Source organism: Macrosteles quadrilineatus, unplaced genomic scaffold, assembly GCF_028750875.1.
Source record: "Macrosteles quadrilineatus isolate MER2022 unplaced genomic scaffold, UCM_ALF_1.0 Scaffold_5__1_contigs__length_97177068, whole genome shotgun sequence".
Classification (NCBI taxonomy): Eukaryota; Metazoa; Arthropoda; class Insecta; order Hemiptera; family Cicadellidae; genus Macrosteles; species Macrosteles quadrilineatus.
The window spans coordinates 46,762,797-46,783,924 of NW_026542598.1; the positions used below are offsets into that span (position 1 = coordinate 46,762,797).

The 21,128-nt window shown below is 35.1% G+C and overlaps 1 protein-coding gene across 9 annotated transcripts in view; it reads left to right on the plus strand.

Moving 5' to 3' along the window:
• LOC128993941 (uncharacterized) overlaps positions 1–17,152 on the plus strand; it is a 61,820-nt gene extending 44,668 nt beyond the window's left edge. For 3 of the 9 annotated variants that reach the window (XM_054418077.1, XM_054418085.1, XM_054418083.1), the window contains 7 exons: positions 3,424–3,492; positions 5,167–5,255; positions 9,812–10,079; positions 10,666–10,809; positions 11,716–11,742; positions 12,126–12,170; positions 16,992–17,152. In XM_054418077.1, the coding sequence (XP_054274052.1) occupies positions 3,424–3,492; positions 5,167–5,255; positions 9,812–10,079; positions 10,666–10,809; positions 11,716–11,742; positions 12,126–12,170; positions 16,992–17,015 (666 nt within the window). In that variant the 3' untranslated portion in view covers positions 17,016–17,152. Of the gene's footprint in view, positions 1–3,423; positions 3,493–5,166; positions 5,256–9,811; positions 10,080–10,665; positions 10,810–11,715; positions 11,743–12,125; positions 12,171–12,871; positions 12,938–16,991 lie in introns of all 9 variants that reach the window. The other 6 variants (XM_054418079.1, XM_054418082.1, XM_054418078.1 and 3 more) reach the window with 6 other exon arrangements.
• Positions 17,153–21,128: the final 3,976 nt, after the last annotated feature.

The window sequence follows — 21,128 nt, forward strand, 5'->3', positions numbered from 1 at the left end:
TGTAAATGTTAAGTGGGGACAATATAGTAAAGAGACGGCACTTGAGCGTTTTTTCCCATAAGAATAACATGGTGGGTTTTTTAGCCACTTAAAAAAAAATCCTTAAATAAACATTCTATACTATTGTCCAACTCCACAAACATTAGAATTACATACCCATTCTCAATTATATTTTCAAAATCACGCAAGATTTGTACGGGAACTAGGGTGCGCTCCCGGCCGCGGGCATGGACAATGGGCATGCTCGCGTTCCCGCTCCATGGTGGGGCTTCTCGTTTCTCGTCGCTAGTGGTGACGCGGTGAAATGCCACTCCCTTAGGCTTGCTTGTTGTCTCTTGATCAAGTGGGCAACCTCCCCAAATTCATTTAACAAACTTAATATCTTGTTGAAGTAATTTCTAATTTAGCAAATTACTGCTAAAATTTTTAATGTATGCATTTCTCATCTTCAACACCAAATACAAAAGCACCTATATTATTTTATCTTACAAATTTATCTATACCAGATATTTTTAAGGGATATTTTATATTTGTAATATTCAACTGACTTTCATACGGCACATTATTGGAGACCCTTTCAGCATTTTTTGAATTCCTTGGATGTAAAGCTACTAAAATTGACCAAAGGAAGCATTTATTATTAGCATTTTTATGTTTTAAACTGCAAGTTTTAATTGAATACTTTTTGGTGTGGGGATATATGACTTTGGAGTTAGGGGCTTACACTTGTAAATATGCAACAGCCAATATTTAGTATGGTCATATATCCATCCACTGCCTTGGGCTTGATATTTGTGTAATGATGCGTCAATCTTTAAAAGAGTATTATTAATTTGAGGTATTAAATCTCTTTTCTCAATGGTTAGGATGGGATATTTGAGGCTTCTAAAGTCTGCAATACATTGTTTTTTCATTTATTAATTTTCCAATTTGATCTATTGTATATTTTATAAATTTGATTCTCCTTACTAAAGTCCATTTTATCGGTAGAGGACAAGACTGAAGAGTATTTTTAAGTTCAGTTCCAATCGATTTACCAACAAATTTAATCATTGTATATGGACAATTGTTGTAAGAATCTATCTATATATTTAATACGCGACATGAAACTTTGTGAACAATAAGGATTTTTTTTGTTTTAAGATTTAACCCCACATACTCTATACTAAAATGTTCGTCTAGGTGTGTAGATGTGCAAACTGGCTTTAGATTTCCGAAATATATCTTTTTAAGGGCGTGGGCTGCCCTCAAAGTTCCTTCCATAAGAATAACATTGTGATTGATTTAAATGTTATTATATTCTGAAACAGATGTCAATACAATAGCTTAAAACAAATTAAATCCCAGCTGTTTTGTTTGGGTTTGTAATGTAAACAGTTTGCATGTTTTTCAAAATAATTAGAAACCCGGCAAAGAAATGTTACCTTTAGGACACGACGGGAGAAAATTTTTACATTATATTTTCGTTTATACATGCCAATGACCCGACAACGAAGAAATATTGCCGGTCGGACACGGCGAGTCAACATACGGCAAGCAATGCAAAACGTAAGGAGCCCAGACGAGGAGCTGGAACAGTTAGTGGCAACGTGTACTTACAAAATTACACTGACAAATACAAGAACTCAGCAGCATTCACTTGGCGAGATGGCATTAAAATATCAGAATTGTGGTGCACATTTTAAAGAAGAACAAAGAGGACGAGGCGAAGGATTTTCATCCTGCTGCCATAAAGGAAAAGTGAATCTATCTGCGCTCGCAATGGTCAGCACTCGAGCTAAAATTGAAGTACATAACGGTGAAGGGCCTTTCATGTATAAGGTGCACGACACAATTCATCACTGAATTGGCACCTTTACAACTGTCACAAGGGGTGCATCCCACAGGGCCGGGGATCCCACATATGCCCAAATTCATATCTACGACGTCGAAACCGCTGTTCAAGAAAGATTGCTAAACAAAGCTAATGGCTCTTGCAGCCATACTCATGCACATTTTGACTCAACATTTGGTTTATATTAATCCAGACGCGCAAGTTTTGAGCTCCGTCCTGCAAACTACTCTTACTGAACAGCAAAAAGAACTTAGAATGCATATAGCCAACGATCGAGCTCAAGACCGACGCCGATACGACGACGCAACTTCTAACGACGTTGCTATAATATCCTAATTTATTATTCGTACGAATTCGCACGGGTTCACCTAGTACTCATTAAAAGTCTTATTACTTTGTAGTATATGTGATTTTAAAGCCATTTTTTTCTATCACAGATCAAATCACAAACTTTGCACAGTTTCACCTTTATTTAATGTATTAACTTGTCGTGGCGAATCAGGTTGCTTTTGATGGTGAGCGACACGGAGTAGTGTTGACATGATAGCTTCATGTTTAGGAATGAGGTCTCGGGTCGATGTCTCCTCTATGTATAGTCTTTTTGAAAAAAAAAAAACTGAAAAAGAAATTAACATATTTAGAAATTACTTCAACAAGAGATGAAGATTGTAAAATGAATTTTTGGAGGTTGCCCACCCAGGACTAGATCAAGAGCTACCACTGGAGACAACTAAGGGAGTGGCATTTCACCGCGTCACCACTAGAGTCGAGAAGCGAGAAGCCCCACCATGGGTCGGAGCATGCCCATACCCGCGGCCGGGAGCGCACTCGAGTTCTCGCACAAATCTCGCATGATTTTGTAAATATACGTGGGAATGGATATGGATTGCTAATGTTTATGGAGTTGTACAATATTATAGAACATTTATATAGGGGTATATTGGCCGTGGGCAGAATTTTAAAAAATTGCCTAAAACCCCACCATGTTATTCTTATGGGAAAAAAGCCCCACGTACCGTATCTTTGCTTTACTGTCCCTACTTTACATTTACACCTGCATGGGTCAATAAATGAAAGAATTAGCTTTTTTAGCTTGATTTTGAAAATACGAGGCATGGTTTAAGTAAGTTCCGTTTTTTAATTTCTCCGTTCCAGCGCTGCGATTGGCATTTTGAACGTTTGCGATGTGTATGTGCATCTATTGGCAAGTCTACACCGTAAATTTGGTGAAAATTGGCCGTATTTACATCCGGTTTTGAGCATTCATTGGGGGATAAGTGAGGATTAGCAATATTTTTAGAGTTGGACAATTATATAGGGATATGAAGGCAATGATCGGGATTTTTCCGTCACAAAAAATAATACCTATGTTATTCTTATGGGGAAAAAAGCTTAAAGTGCCATATTTATATCCTTGCCATATTTCCCTCACTTAAAATTTGAACAATTTGAAACACAAAACAGCCATGACACTAGTTGGTGTAAGGTAAGCACGGCTCAACGTTTAGAATAAGAAAAATAGTTTATTTTCGTTTATTCTAAAACTATTAATCCAGCCCGAAATTTGATCCAATATATCTGAATTTTAGATCAAACCTGCGGAAGGAGGGCAGACAGTCGTTGGACATCCTAAGTTGAAGATCGACCGCGTGTTTGAGGTAATATGTTGATCATCTCCTACAGTCGTGAAGACATATTATTCATCTTCTTCCACAATCACTGTGAAATCGTGAATATCTTCCTCGGTCACGGTAACAGAATCCCTGTATTCCTCGGCCACGGCAAAATTCTGAATATCACTCAGTGGAAACGAAACCAATTCCTCCTGCATACGTGTGGACATCATCGTCTCCCACGTTCGTGGAAACGTTATCATCGTCTCCCACGTTCGTGGACACGTTATCATCGTCTTCCACGACCAATGCAATATCATAATAACCTTCCATGGTCGTGTAGATATCATCATCGTCCCCTTGTTCGCGGCAAAATTCTATATTCCCACGTTCACTTACGGAAACACCATCGTTGTCATCTGCAATCATAGTTGAATTCTGACTATTCCCGACGGTCATGTAGACACGAGAGAAATGTTAACGCATGAACCACCTACTGTGGAAATTTCTTGAGTGCAACAAAGGCAATTTCCAGTCGTTCCAATTACGCATTATGGTTTTCCTATAGTTATACTATAGGAGATCATATAGTTTTTATATAGTTTATATATTAATATATTTATTATATATTAGTATTATATAGTTATAATAGCATAGAAATAATTATTCTTTTAAAAACCAATCAACATTTTTATACGCAAATACTTGAGGGCGGCAAAAAGAGAGCGGGAAAAATAAGAAAATGTGGCAATTAGCAATTGTCTATAGGTACTATAATCAGTACAAGGAAGCTCACTTTGTCAAGTGACTGTCAGGTTCTTTAAACAAAAACACAATAAAAATATAAAAGAATAACACGAAATATGTGTTGAACAATTACCATATGTACTATACATTATTAACTACTACTGTCCAAAAGTTAGATTGAAGATGAATATGCATCCGCATAAGAAGGATTTGATGACGTCATTTCCGGTACTATAATTAGACCATGACTTTTGCCGGTCAGTGTACTGGTGCCGTTCTTTTTTTGTCACAAACCCCGCAGATACGTGTAAAATAATTCTTTGCAGATATGATGTCTTAAAAATTGAGAATGTATGAAAAATATATTTACACTTACCCCAAAACTGAAAACTACAGATACCGGTAGCAGCACTATACAAAAGTGCTAACAGGCCCTCAGTATTGTCAAATGAAGGTAAAATCAGGTGCAAAGTAACCGGGATACTCCATTAAAAATACCGCAAAAAAGGCATCAAGCACAGTTTTAAGGTTAGGTTCCTTCCAGAATGCCATATTACAGTCTTTTATATAATCATATTCCATATCAATAAACCTAATCCAAAACCACACACAACACTAGTTGTTCAAAATCACTAACACAGTAAGATACAAAAGTAACCGATCCGAAAACGAATTGCACTAAAATTAAGTACGAAACCAGCGCTATAACAATGTGCCTCGCCGAATACTCACGCCGAGGCAATAAGGTATCGGAGCGAAGTACTACATATTATAGTGCTTAGGTACTAAAATAATTATTGTAGTAGCCCGCTGCTAATGTTTCAATAATTCACCAAAAATAATTCGAACTATTTGCATGTTCAGTGATGTAATCTTAAAAGTAAATACTAGGTTAATGGAATAGTAGTGTTTTACGCTGTCAACAATCTTATTGTTAAGGTTATACTGCATTAATAAAGTAATTGTTTTTAGACAACTCATATGGTATACAAGCTGAGGACACAACTTTATGAACAGTCTTCTATTATAGCTGATGGGTTTGTGGATGAAGATGCTAAATGGTAAGATCAACCTTTATGCAGTATATTTATATTTAAGTTCTATTTTTTTTATAATCAGTACATAAATACGTGATCACTTTACCTACAGGTGAAATATCATTATGGATGGACTTTGTTGTCTGATCAGCTGAGTTACAGTACTTCCCTTCAAATCTGAACGTGATTTTTTTTATCCTTAGCGAGGTCAATTCTGGACAAAGGTGGCTTCTTGTCACTTGGCTGCTAACTATTGATGCAAACTACAAGTAGGCTAGGAAAGGTGGATAGTTACAAGATCACAGTTTACATTTTCCCTTAACAAAACATGAAAAATACTAATGGTGCAAAAAAATTTCAATCTGAAATTATCTTTAGTCATTGCGATAAGTTTTTGGATACCTGGTTTTCAACACAAAATTTACAATCCATCACATTATAATTTGTGAGTGTCTGTCTTAAAATATGCTAGAAGTGTAAAAGTGTTATCTACATTCAAGTGTTGGTTCATTATAAGATACGGTAATTTAAATTGTCTATCAAATTAGCATTGAAGGAAATTAATAACTAGACAGATTATTAATTCCAAGTAGATTTGATGTGACTATTTTTTATTTATAGAACAGAATAAAAGTCACTTGGCAACCAAAATCCAAATAATCAAAACATAAAACAAAAAGAAATCACCTGTACTTCTACAGTGAACTTCTTCAGTTACATCAGACAGACAGATTAGTTACATCTTCTCCCCCACCGCATAAAACCGCTACCTTGGTAAGGGGCGATTTCCCATTTGTCCCAGTTGGTAACGTCAACTATTCAGCATTGTCCATCTTTTCCTGGGTCTACCTCTGATATTCGTCCGAGAGGCCAAGTATTCCTTGGATTGTTTTCGTCTCCTATGATAGCCAAGTCACCAACTTTTGATGGTTCAGCTCTCATATGCCACTTGCATCGCTTGGTTGTACATGGAATATATTCATCGTCTCCAAAAACTGTCAAGGCGGGTTTTCTCTCTTGCAAGTAATTTCTTACAAAGGTTGTCTTCAATAATAGGGAACTCAAATATCTCCCCGAGGAAGTGGTTGGGTGTTGACGGCTTGGGGTCTCCAGAACCCCATCTGAATCCGTTTCTTGAGACGGTGCGTTGGGGTTGAGCATTGTTGAGGTTAGCGACCATCTTGGATAATTTCAAACCGCTGCTAAAGAGTTATTTACTCTCCAAAAATATTTTTTCAAACACCAAAGTGATCATAGTTTAAACGAGAGCTCGCCTTATGGTCGAAAACTCAACCAAAAGTATGTATTGTGCAAAATATTTTCAACCCACGCTGTGAATAAAACATTCAATTTTAATTTATTTAATTTCTTTTGATTTTCTGTTTATATTTTGTTGTTATTCCGTCGCCAACATGACAACCCATAAGGCCCATGTTATTGTTTTTAAAAATTTAAAATTCATTTTTGTTTTTATATTTTGGCCTATTTTAATTTTTAAAGGAATTCTGCACATCTACAGGAAAACATCTTTCATTTGATACCAACCACGTGCAATTTGGTCTTGTAGTATGGTCAGGCTAGCTGTCATAAGCTTTGCAAAAGTTTTTTTAGTATATTTACATCTAGTATTAATACTATAGGATTAGAAATGTTCTTTGCAGTGTTGAATTGTTCTCCAAGGGAGTCCATGAAAGCTGTCGACCATCTTGGATTAGTCCACCATAAGAGCAATGTTAAATTTGTTAATTTTAAACCACCACTGAAGAGTTATTAACCATCTCAAAATATTTTTTCAAACATCAGAGTGATTTTAATTTTAATATTTGGAATACTGTGAGACGAGAAATTGTCTTTGTAGTTTTTTAATTGCTCATTGAGTTAAAACGTCCAGGCTTCAAGGACTCTTAAGGGTCTTAACTGCGTTACGTAGCTCTTTTTCTGCGGCCACATAAATTAGTTCCGTTCTCAAAATACATCTTGGAAGGACAAGGTATTCGACTGATACATGCTTAAGAACCACAAAAACAACTTTATGTTTTCAATGAGTGGGCTACTTCTAGGTGTGTACGGCACGTGTGGTTAGGTAAGTGCAGATGACGCCGTAGCGTTTTTCGTGACGTCTTCCATAGTCATCTCTATTGGTCCAAAATAATCAACACCGGTAAAGAAGAAAGGGTGTTTGGCTTCCGAGACTCTAGATTATGGTATAGGAGCCATTTGGGGAGGTGTTGGTTAGGCACTATTAATTTGGCACTTCATGCAAGTATTTTTCACCTTTTTTACTGCACATCGTAGATAAGTTATCCAGAATCTCTTTTCACTACGTTAATAACTGTTTCTATTCCTTAGTGGAAACAATCTGCATCAATCATTCTTATAATCAGTTTAGAAATATGATTTTACCCATCTAGTAGAATTGGTTGTCTTTTATCCGGTCCGAAAGCTGGGGCATTGCTTGTTCTTGTTGAAATTTGAATTAGACCTGTCGATTCTTCAAGAAAGGCAACCAATGCATAGATATGACTAGATTTAGTTAAGGGTCGCTTGCGGGTCAACAAGTATTTTTCATCACTGAAGCTTTGGTCTTGAGCTTTCTCCAAAAATACTTGTTCCGCTGCATTTTTCTCATTTGGGTGAAGCTCAAGTATGACGTCATATTCAATGTGTAGTTGAAGATCTTCCATGTTATCTAATTTGGTTCGCTGTCTCAGAGCCTCTATATATTTTACAACCCACCCCAGTGTTCGGGTCAGCTTTTCCCAAGAAGAAAATGTGTAGACATAAATAAGTGATTGGACTTCTTCGTGGATACCAACGTATTGTTACTTCATTTCCAAGTCTCCCTTAGATTCCAGGGTAGACGGTTGTTATGGCCAGTTGTCTACTTCCCTGGTTAGGAAGCTTGGTCCATGGATCCATTCTTGCTACAACGTAGAGTTGAATCTCCTGCTTGACCTCGTTGCAAAGTCTGCCGCGTTTTGTTTTGCAAGGACCCATCCCCACTCTTCAGGCTGTGGTAGACGCTGGATGTCTCCGATCCTATTTGAAACAAACAGTTTATATGTCTTTGGGGCCTCCTTAATCCAGTGTAGGTCCGTAACCGAGTCAGACCAAAATTATTGTTGGTCAATGTGAATTCTAAAGTCATTTTCAATTCTGTTAGCTAGCCTGCATTCAGGAATCGTCGATCTGTTGGACAAGATAAATGACCGCTGCGAACGTCTCCTGACTTGCATCTACAAACGAGTGTGGACTGATTTTCTTAGACTTGCGATTGTTCTTGAAGTAACAACTTGGAATACTAAAGATTTGAAGGTCTTGAACTTCTTCTAGCCAACATTTCCACTTCTCAACTTCCACTTCTTGTAATGTGGTACTACTTACTGTAGTCTCAAGTTGTCTTGATCTGCCAGACTTCCTGAACAAGAAGCCTTCTTTTAATGTTCGTCGGTCAAACTAGGCATAAAGGGTCGAAAATAGACATGACTGCCCTTAATATCTCTCTTTTTGTCGGATACAAAGCCTTTTCTAACTTTTCAGCACTATGTTGATAGTCAAAACTGTCTGATTCCGCAATCCATCACATACCCAATTCAATTATGTCGCCTACTGTGATTAACTTATTTTATACTTAATTACTAGTGCATATATTTTTAGTCAGTCTGTCTGTATTATTTATAATTTTACCTAACCCTCCATGTTAAACTTCCCTATCCCAAGCATGATGTATACAACTTCTTTACTTCACGAGTGATGTTAAGTTGAAAAATATTGTTCGTAATCTCCTGTATATTGTCGGGTCAGGTAAAATCTTGTACGTTACACGTTACGCAAGAGCTTGGATACATCAATTAGGAGAATTATGCATTACATTATGCACAACATTCATCTGCGTGATGTAAAAACGCTCTTACTACACTTGTAACGTAAATAGCTATCTTATAGGTACTTATTTATCGTGCATGTAAACCTTTAATTGATTTCATGTATCTCTCGGTTTACCTTGCTTACTATTTATTGACATGATATATTGCATTTTATGTATAATGTTTAATGATCAAATAAATCTATCCATCTATCTATCTACCATGGACTCTTCTGTGGGCAAATTGGTGTCAGATATCAATTGTCTTTGTAGATTTTGCTTTAAGGTATTCAAGAACATATTGTAAGACTTTTTCGAGTTTCATAGCCAATTACACATTTTTAAATCGTCCGGCCTTGTGTATTTCAGAAATTTCTCGTATTCGAGAACGAGCCTCCTCTTCAGAGGTGGTAGAGTCTAGGTAGGAGGTTGTCCATGTATTATTTTGCTGCAGGGTAGATAGACTCAAACTGCTTTGAATTGTGGTTAATTACGTAGAGTGCAGAACATGGCAAACAAGTAGAACCGAATGTCATGGCTTTCATAAGGTACGTGACTGGTTCTTGATGCGGATTTCAAACGTTTGTTCGTGGTTTAATGTTGTTTTAAGATAATTAAAGATTTGTTCAGTCTCAATCAAGAGAATCGTAGTGAAATATTCACTACGTTGATCCGTATCAAAGACACCAGACAAACTAACCTCCAGGCATTCCAGGTTTGAAGTGAACTTCTTGGTTGGATATAAAGATGACGATGATTGGTCTCAAATTGAAAAGCCTCGCATTCTAAAAAAAGAAGACGATGGTCGGCCTGACATTGCATTCCAATTTAATCCAAGGTTTGCTGAGAATATCAACACATACCGTAATACCTACATCAATGGCACGTGGGGCGTTAAGGAGGGATCAATTGCTGAAAGGTTTCCGTTCCGTCGAGGACAGCCGTTCTTTCTCGAGTTCTACATCACCAAAGCCGAGTTTATGGTTAGTTTCAGAAGTGTCAAAAGTAGTAAGCATTCCTAAAAATAAATAAATGTGATAATTTCACAGTTCAGTTGATTATATGTATTGCTTTTACTGCTCTAAATGTGATCATGGTAATTCCAAAATATGTATTTATCAAAGTAGGAACGGAGGGCTTTCTTTGAGGTATGTAAGACTTAATTAAATAGTATATATACATGAGCGGGTTGTTTAAGCAACATACTTGTTCCTCTTAATACAGGCTTCTTGTTCGTTTACTTACTCAACTTATTAGACATACAAGACTATACTTCCTATAGGTCCACTTTTTCTAGGTTTAAAATTATAACCAGTTATCTTTTATTGTTTTGAATGCTTATATAACATGTAGAAAGTATCAAAATATTATATTTCCCACTTAATACTTAGAGTATCTAAAGTATTTGTCTAAAGTATTCTGTAGCCTTGTTTATAGTCTTGGTAGCTGAGTGGTTAACAGTAAATCCTGAGAAAAAAGCATATCATTAAGACTTTCTAAACTAGACCTTGCTGTCCTTGGATTGTTAGGTCTTTTAAAACTCATCTTTCCCTGGTGTGTTTTTATCAGGTGGCTGTAGATGGTCGGCACTTCATCTCCTACAAACACAGAGAACCTTTCAGGTCTGTCACCAGGATCCAGTTTCGTGGAGATATAACTCTGGCCAACGTCGACTTCCAGGACACTCCCAAGTACCCTTCCCCTCAGCCACAGGTGGGTGAATTTGCTGTTTTGTAGATAATTTGATCACATTCAAGTGTAGGAGCCAGCAACTGAAAAGTGCACCATAAACAAAAGCATAACTTAAATATTGAGGAGTGTTAGGGTAAGTATTATTTAATGGTGTAAAATTAGAAAAAATATTCATCCGACTAAATATAAACAAATCTTTTATCCTTAAGGATAAATTAAGGACTTCCAAGGCCAGCTGGGCAAAGGGAGCCTGATGGCATTTCTTGAAAATGATTTTTATTGAACACCTAGAGCTTAATTAGAACCTCTATTTTAATTCCCGAGTACCTATGGTTTGTATTTTTTGGTTAAATTGATCAGTGAGTGAGTGAGTGGTATTGCCTTTAATAAGTATATATTTTGATGACTCTTGAAATATTCTTTTGCATGCTACAATTACATTGGCGTATGCTGTTTTGTATCATTGTTATAAAAATAAATAAATAAATTACCTAAAAAGTTGTGATTTTATGATAAAGTGTTATGTACTCTTTTATTTAGCATTTAAAAATTCCTAATAAACAACATCAAGTTCAAAAATACCAAATAGAAAAAGGGGAAATATCATGATTTATTGTTGTAAACTAAGTAGATGGTCTTAATTATCAATTATTTAAGATGGGGACCAATAATATGACTAATAATAATATTAATATGGGGATCGCTGAATATGTCCTATTAAGAATTGGATTTAGAACTGGAAATCCACCTAGTCAGTAGGTTTGCTGGTTGTGGGCGTATTATAGAGCAATATTTACATGTTTTTAAATTGTAAAGGTTTTTTTGTTTAACAGGGCAAATGAAAATGTTAGAAATATAATCATTGTTTTGAATTTACTTTTACTAGTGTGTAGTGTTCTTTTAAATGCATTCTAAGTTTTTTTGCAGGGAGTGTGGATACCTGCAGAAGATTATGTAAGTAGAATTTGAGTTGGTTATTATTATACGTTGAAATTAATAACCCAAAAGTAGTGGTTATAGAATAGAAGAAAGTCTTATAAAAGTAAACATTATTAATAGCTAAATACTCCAATGCAAGTTTATGAAAACGAATACTTGATAAAAAAAAGTATTCTTGATATCACTGATCAACACTTTATTATGAATAATTCAGATTACGATTAAATTTATTTTCATTATTGTGTTACAAAAAGTGCAATTTATGTCCAAAAAAGTACAAACTGACAACAAAGTCCAATAAATTTATTTATAATGCATCTTTATTTTTTGTATCTTTATATAATATAGAAATTAAGGTTCAACAGGTTTACTATTACATTTAATCTTTAATTATGCAGAATGAGGAGGAGCATGGCGTACAAATTACTACCTCTGTAAGTACGGTATGTTGAGAATATCATTTTTATATTTTTGATGTAAAGATAATTTTTTAAATTAATATATATGTTTTAGCTCTTGACCTGGGATATAACTAACAATAGGTTTTATTTTTTGTCAACAGCTCAATAAGTTGTAACCTGAGTTAGAGCCGTTTCGGGATTAACATGCCATCATCAGACGTCTTCAGCTGAAGCAGCGTCGTCACATTGGAAACACATAACACGGACACATTTTACAATTACAAAAAATACTAACATAAAATTAACAGGCCTGTCACTAACGCGGTACCAGTTGACATGATCTGAACTCAGGTTATAACTGATTGAGCTGTTGACGAAAGTAAAACATATTTTAGTAACATTTTTGACCTGCTGAAGTAAACAAGTCTGGCCCGTAGACCACAAATACTATTATTTGATAATAAAATGGAACGATCCATTCTAGAGGGTCAAGATTCATAGGTTTATTCGCTGATCTAATCGTTGAAAACTTAACACAGCATAGAGAGGGGCCTGGCCTTTCTGGTGACGTCTGGTTTACTACCGTGGTTTTACTGTGCAATGTCTATTTGCAGTATTCACTACCACATTAAAGCAGGGATATATATAGAGATGATGAATATAACATTTAAATTAAGGGGCTTGCCATCATTAGATGACAGATGTTTTAATACCTCTTGTGACCCTTGACATTTTCTTATTAGGACGTTTGTTTACGATAAAGCATGGAAGAAATTGCCATTCTAATTTGTTTTGGAAAACCTGAAAAGGTCAGTAGTTTTTTAATATTTAAGGTAGATGAACATGCACTATCCAATGTGTAGGGTTTTAATGTAAAGTGTAATCTGAAGTTTATATAAGAATATTTTAAAGTGACAGAAGATCGTTTAACTGCCAAACCTAATTTTCCTTTATTTTATTTTTTTATTTGATTTTCAACTTGCAGATTCTCTTGCAGAGTTTGAAATTAAATGAAATGATGAAATGAAATAATATTTTATTCGTCTATAGACATATAAATGCATGAGACACAGTAAAATTATATAAATACATGTTGGAAGAGGCACAAGTCAAGTTCAGTCAACTAATAATAATAGTAAGCATAGACAGATATAAAATAATAAAATAATAAAATAAAATATTATTTTATATTTGTCTTACCAGTTCAGGGGCAAGCCACAACAATGAGTAAGTAAAGCATAGACAGGCTGAAAAGAAATTCAAGGCTGGAATTATATAATCATATGTGGTTATGTCATTGGTTGTAAAGCAAATAAACGGTATCAGCATTCTGACACATACTTTCTCCCATAAGTTTGTCAACAACCTTTATCATGTGTAAGCGGTGAGAGTAAATATACGGAAATGGGATTTGTAAGATTTTCTTCAGAATTTAAAGGACTATAACATACTAAATTTTTATCAAAATCGTTCGGGCCATTTTTGGGAAAATCCTATTTTTCCGTTATTTTATGGGGTTTTATGGGAAAATCCCCATTAAAAATAAAAATTTCTAAAAAGTGAAAAAAAAACTATCAAAATTGTAAGGACCATAACATACTATGTTAAATCAAAACCGGATCTTTGTCTAAAACCCTATTTTTCGTTATTTTATGGGTTTTTATGGGAAAATAACATAATTTACCATAACTTTTGAACCGTAATTTTTACAGAAATGGGATTTGTACCATTTTGTTCAGAATTTAAAGGGCTACAACATACTAAATTTTTATCAAAATCGTTCGGGCCATTTTTGAGAAAATCCGATTTTTCCTGTTTTTTATGGGTTTTTATGGGAAAATCCCCATTAAAAATCAAAATTTCAAAAAAATGAAAAAAACGCCTGGAGATACCATGGATTACAACCTACATACCAAATTTCATCGAAATCGGACCACAGGTGTAGTCTCTAGCTCTGTACACATCCAGACACACAGACACACACACACACACACACACAGACATCACTTCGAAAACCACTTTTTTGGGTCCAGGGGGACCCAAAACGAATATATCCACTCAAAACTCAAACTCGAAAATTTTGACGAAAACAATACTTTCTCCATATACTATGGTATAGGGGGAGAAAGTAAAAAAATCATCAATCTTATACAGAGGGTTTCTGACAAGCCATTCATAAATTGCATTCTTAAAACTATTGTAGGGGAGGTGAATTAATCTTGGCGATAGTTAATTCCACAACTTTCTACCCATAATAATATGGCTTCTTTTAATATTTTCCAGTCTTGTAAAAGGAGTGTCAAGGTTTTCTCTTTTCCTAGTGTCAAAGCTATCCCAAAGGATTATCCCGTAGCTTAGAATTGACTATACAGGTCCAAAATTAACATTTTTGAGATGATTTAGAGGCAGAAGGTTCCTTAATTTTCTAAATAAATAAGTAAGCCTACTTAGTCTTGTGCATATATGTTGTACCTGGGAGTTCCAAGTCAGTTGGGGATCAACAATTACTCCAAGAAACTTCACATTTGAATTGCTAGTTTCCTCCATTTGAGGTGTAGGCCGCAAGCTAAAAAGCATAGACTGTGTTTTGTCCTCGTTGACAAGGAATTTATTTGCTGCAAACCATTCAGTGGTCAAACTTAGGCTACTTTCCACTGCAGCTACAAGCTGCGTTACATCTGAACCCTTACTTAGAATGGTGGTATCGTCTTCATAAAAATATGGATCACAGTTCAGGCTGAAGGGCAGGTCATTGATGGCAATGAGAAACAGGAGAGGACCCAATACTGAGCCCTGAGGTACTCCACAGTTAGTGGATAGAACAGAGGACCAGGTATTGCCTATGCAAACTGTCTGTCTTCGATCAGCAAGGTATGTCCTAAAAAGGCTGAGGCTCCCACCACGGATACCATAATACTCCAGCTTTTGGAAGAGGATACCATGGTCAACACAGTCAAAGGCCTTCTTGCTTAGGTCAATAAAAGTAGCCCAAGCAGCCTCTCGACTTTCAAAACAATTGAAGACTGTGCGGACCATGGCATCGATGGCCCCCGTAGTAGAGCGTCCAGCCCTGAAACCATATTATTGTTCGTTGAACAGAGCATGATACTCAAAAAGATTACTCACCTGGTTACCTGGTTACATGTTCGACTACCTTAGCCAAAGTCGGGACCAGACTGATAAGCCGATAGCTCTGAGGACTAGCTTTATCCCCCTTTTTGAAAATCGGACAGATCTTTGACAATTTTAAAAATTCAGGAAAATAGTCCTTCCTGAAGACAGGCTTTTATGCATACTGTGAGAGGGAAAAAAACACAGGAGAAGGTCTCTTTGATGAACCAGTTAGAAATGTCATAAATATATTTTGTTTTTGAGTTTTTCATCTTCCTAATTACCGATAGGACTTAATCACAAGTTACGTAACTAATCCTGAATGATGCATTTGTTTGAGAGGCATTCTTTAGAAAAACGTCAAAAGAAGTATTTACACTACTTATCTCAGATCTAATACTAATTACTGAGTCAATAAAACCTTTATTGAGATCATTGGGATGTATGGGGATGTCAACTTGTTTTGTACTACTACCAGAGTTCTCTTTTCTTTTACAATTTTCCAAGCAGTTTTGCATTTGTTTTGCGAGTTCTCTATCACCTTGGCATTGTGTTTTAGCTTGGCATCATTGATCGCTTTTCTATAGAACTTTTAGAATTTTGATATTCTAACTTAAGAGTAGGAAAATTATTACTAGACTTAAGGTTAAGGTATTTAAGATGAAGTTGTTCCTTGAGCCTGAGTAAATTATCATCAAACCAGCTATGTTTAAGTGTGTTTTTGTTATTCTGAGGCTTAGATCTAATAAGTGGAAAACACAACAAACTCATGCATAAAAGTCTCAAAAAAGTTTTGAGAAATGTTACCTGGTTGTAGTGTTCCAAGGGGAGTAAATTCCTTTGTCCAATCAGTGTTGAGCATTTTTGATTTGAAAAGTGTGAGATTGTGTTCAGAGGAAAACCTTATAAAGGTCTTCTCGTCTGTATTTACAGGCTCAAGGTTTTTACAAACAATTGCAAACAGAGCGAGTCCATCATGGTCCGAAAAGTGACACGGAGCAACAGAGGTGGAGAGGTTATCGCTGCCACAGTTTGTGAACACGTTGTCAAGGCAGGCGTTGTATCTTGTTCGTTGGTCGTTGTGGTGATACAGGTTATGTTGTCTTAATAGGTTCAGGAGTCTGATGACCGGGGTACTTGGCTTGGTGACGTCAAACTGGGCATTAACATCACCACTAATTATAGTTTTGTAATTGGGCCATTTTGAGATAAGGTGGAGGATTTTTTCCAGGTTTTCAAGAAACAACCATACACTGCTATCTGGTGTGCGGTAGATAGACATAAGAATAAGCTTGTGCTTACTTATAAATACAGCACACGCTCCAATAGGCTTTTCAATGTAAATGTCTGAAAGGTTAATTTTACAGCACTGAAATTCACTTTTGGAAAAAATAAGAGTTCCACCTCTGCTAGAGCTATCAGTTTTAAAATTATACCAATAATGTAATACCCCCAACGTAGCAGATATGCAGACTAAGCGAATGCTCAGCTGCCTGATTATATTTTAGCTCAAATATCTCCCTTAAAATGTCAGATTAATTCCCTGTAAAAAAAAACATTAGTTTAACGAATTCATAGGTTTTCTGCTACAGGAAAGGTAAGAGTGTTTTACGTGTGAAACATTAATAGTTTAATAGTTTTAAGTCTTTTTAAGCAACTTAAAGATTGAGATTGACGTAGTACCATAAATAAGCTTGATATACTCTTGCCAAATAAGAAATTGAACTTATAATTTGTCTTGTATGGTTACAGCAGACAGAAAACCAGAAACCATGATGATGTTATGATGTGAGACAAACAACAAACCCATGGAGAGAAAATATACAAGAGAGAAAATGTCAAACTTACATTGTACACCGTAATTAGGATGCAGTACTAAATATAAAAAGCAGTATTAAAAATGTCTTCCACTATTGAGATCTATTTCGATCTATTTGATAAAAACATATCTTTAGTTCTTTAGATTTTCACTCATGGTGTCATTCTCAAGCCTTAAAGACGTTTTGTCACTCCTAGGAGGTCGTCATTAAGTCTTGAAAACAAATACACGAGACACGCACAAACATATTTACAAATAAATAAGACAGTATGGCCATACAAACACTAATTTTCACGACACGGCTGCGGGTTCAGGGTGTAGGTCTAGACTGACCGTCACCGTGTCCGTTCCCTCCCCCCTTCCATCACATTGTTATCAGCGTCTTTGTCTTCTGATAATCCTTCTATCATTGCGGCTGTTTCATAATTATGTCAGATTCAAACGACATTTTTTCGTTAAGAATGTGTTGGGGGATTTTTGGAATTGAACATCTCATATTCTTCAATAGTGTCGATGATACGGCCTCTTTTTTGTGTAAAAATGTAGCACATCGATGGTTTTGTTTCTCAAAACACCTGAATGTTTATGGAATAGCATTGTTATTTGAAATTTTTTTCTTCAATGTGCTATTTAAGTAAGTGCCGAACTCTTTTGATATATATATTGGATTGTTGGATCTTTTGACAGTGTAAACGTTTTTATCTTTGTGTTTCTTAATCAGTTTGTCAATAATATTACTATTGTACCCATTGGACACTGCGATGTGTTTTTGTGTGTTGACCTCCTCCTTGTAATCTTCTTTAGACAATGGAATTGACAACAATCTATTGACGAAACTATGATAAGTGGCTAATTTCTGATTTTGAGGATGGTGTGAGGTATTGTGTATCGTCTGGTTTGTGGTCGTAGGTTTACGGTAAATTTGGAATTTCAGTTTGTTTTCGTCACAGCATTTTGAAATGTTTAAGTCCAGAAAATTTAATGATTTGTTGTTTTCAACCTCAAGTGTAAACTTGATGTTCCTGTGCAGACTGTTTAAGTAAAGTACGTGCATATCATTCCCAGCTGTCTTTTGGTCCCATTAAAAAGGACAATGGTGTCGTTCACGTAAAAAACCATCTTGTCTTTTAATTGGTTTTTGTGAGACCGCAGATGTTTGATTTCCAAGTTATTCAAATATATTTCAGCCAAAATACAAGATAAGGGTGATCCCACAGTCCTTCCTGAAAAATATTTCGTTTTTAAATTGAAAGTAATTTTGTCTTAGAACTATTTCAGTGACTTTTATCAGCTCGTCAACAGCCATCTTATTTAATGAAGAGCTTTTTTAGCAAGTGTTTCATTTATTGGCACATTAGTATATAAATTTACTACGTCAAGTGATGCTAGGATGTATTTATCTTCCAGTCTTACATTACTTACTAATTAGCTCAACACTTTTTTTTTACTAGAACTATTTTCTACCTTAAACTCCCTCGTTAATATGTTGTCCAGCTTTTTTGCAACTTTATAAGCTGCTGATGGGATAAAATTTACTAATGGTCTGATAGGAATGTCGGGTATGTGAATTGTAGGTAGGCCTCTGAAAAAAGAGGTCGTTTTCTCGACACTATAGAAGAATATGAGATTTTCAAGGCCGGCAAAAAATCTCCTAAACACATTCTTAACAAAAAACGTCGTTTGAAACTGATATAATTTATGAAAAGACGCAATGATTGAAGGATTATCAGAAGACAAAGACGCTGATAACAATGTAATGGAAAGGGGGGGGGGAGGGAATAGGCGCCTTAAAATAAGAAAATAAATAGCAAAACCTAGAAATAATTAGAACACAGATGAAACCATTGTTGTTCGATAGTGAAAAGTATTGTGAATAACATATCATAAGTCTCCAAAAATATCTTTGGTGGAACACCACCATTTTTCCAAAATGGCGGCCAAATCCAGTAGTTTTTTGCTTTTTATTGAAATTCTGACTTTCCAGTCAATATTGGTGAAAAGTCGTCAATACATTTAATGTTCCTCCTGAAATTACCTTTAAAATGATACCAAATACATGTACCTACAACAAAAAATAAACCCCGTAGAAATAATAAAACATTTCAAATAAAAATATTTTTTTATAAATTAATGTAATAGTCCAAGCAAACTAAAAAAAAACCAGACACAGGGATCGTATAAAAATTTGCAAGTAAACATGTTATGGTTTTATTTTTATTGTTGTGGTGTGCAAAGTGACATACCAAAAGTTGCAAAAAATCAGTCCACGGGAAACCCCTAAATTAAGGAAAAAATTGCGGCTTTTCCCAATATTGGACAAATTTTGCAACAAAAGATACCACATGTTTTTTTGCACATTTTTCGAGATATTGACTTGGAACCACGACCGAAATTTATTGGATAGTCCGTACTTAATTTCAATAGGGGACGCTTTTTGGGCCGCCATCTTGGATCAGCCATATTGGATCTGCCATATTGGATATAAATATTTTTTAATGTAATTATAGTGTTGTGACACATCATTATGAACTAGATTTCCACACTGATTTCAATGCTGAAATCAGTTTTTTAAATATCGTTTTACGATTTTAATATATATTAAAAAGAAAACTCTCCCCCATACATTTCTTATGGACGTTTCGTACTTTGACAATTTAAAAACACATTGAAAACTACCACATTGTAAGGTTGTACTATCAGGTTCAAGTATGGCGTGGAAATAGTTCACCAGCAGATCCAACAGATTGGGAGTGGTGTTTGACTGATGGTACATATGACTAACTTACTTATAAATAACTGTACTTATAAATAACTGTAACTGTGTTACTTGGAAATTATATTTAGATTTGGATATGGCCTTTAAAAAATTTCAACAAAACGTTTTATGGTTTTATTTTGTAGTGTTGTGCAGAGTGAAAAAGGGAAAAACTCGTCATAGCTATTCGTTCAAGTACGGTATTGACTTTTATTTTAGCTATGGATTCCTTATTGGGAGTTATTTAGAATTGGGGATAAATGTCTTTAACTAAAGACAAATTTCAAAATAACAATAATTCATTCAATAGTTCATTGAAGGTAGTCCTACATGATTCGTTTTAAATTTGTCATGTGTCACTTAATAATCAATAAAATTAAAGCCAAACATTTACTGAGTACTTTGATACCAGAATGAACTTGTTAACATATTAACATCCCGAGATATAAATCTTTTAACAAAAACTGATAAAAAAAGTTTAATTTACTTTTGTGTTGGGGTTTGTACCTCGTCTATAACTAGTCTGTTTTAACTATAAATAAAACAAAATGAAAGCTAACTAAAATGAAAGATCTTTTATCACTGAATATTTTAAGGCTAGAACGAACTGCAAGCAATAATAATACCTGGAGAAAAATAATCCAAACACATTTTCAAAGTAACTTACGATACGTCCATAACTGATATATATGGGAGAGTTTTCGTTTTAATATATCTTAAGCAACGAAAAAACTTATTTAAAAACGGATTTCAGCATTGAAATCAGCGTGGAAATCTAGTTCATAATGATGTGTCACAACACTATAATTACATTAAACAATATTTATATCCAATATGGCTGATCCAAGATGGCGGCCCAAAAAGCGTTCCCTATTGAAATTAGGTACGGACCATCCAATAAATATCGGCCGTGGTTCCAAGTCAATGTCTCGAAAAATGTGCAAAAAAACATGTGGTATCTTTTGTTGCAAAATTTTTCCAATATTGGGAAAAGCCGCAATTTTTTCCTTAATTTAGGGGATTCCCATAGACTGATTTTTGCAACTTTTGGTATGTCACTCTGCACACCACAACAATAAAAATAAAACCATAAAATGTTTACTTGCAAATTTTTATACGATCCCTGTGTCTGATTTTTTTTAGTTTGCTTGGACTATTACATTAATTTATAAAAAATATATTTTTTTTAAATATTTTATTATTTCTACGGGGGTTTTTTGTTGTTGTAGGTACATGCATTTCGTATCATTTTAAAGGTAATTTCAGGAGGAACATTAAATGTATTGACGACTTTTCACCAATATTGACTGGAAAG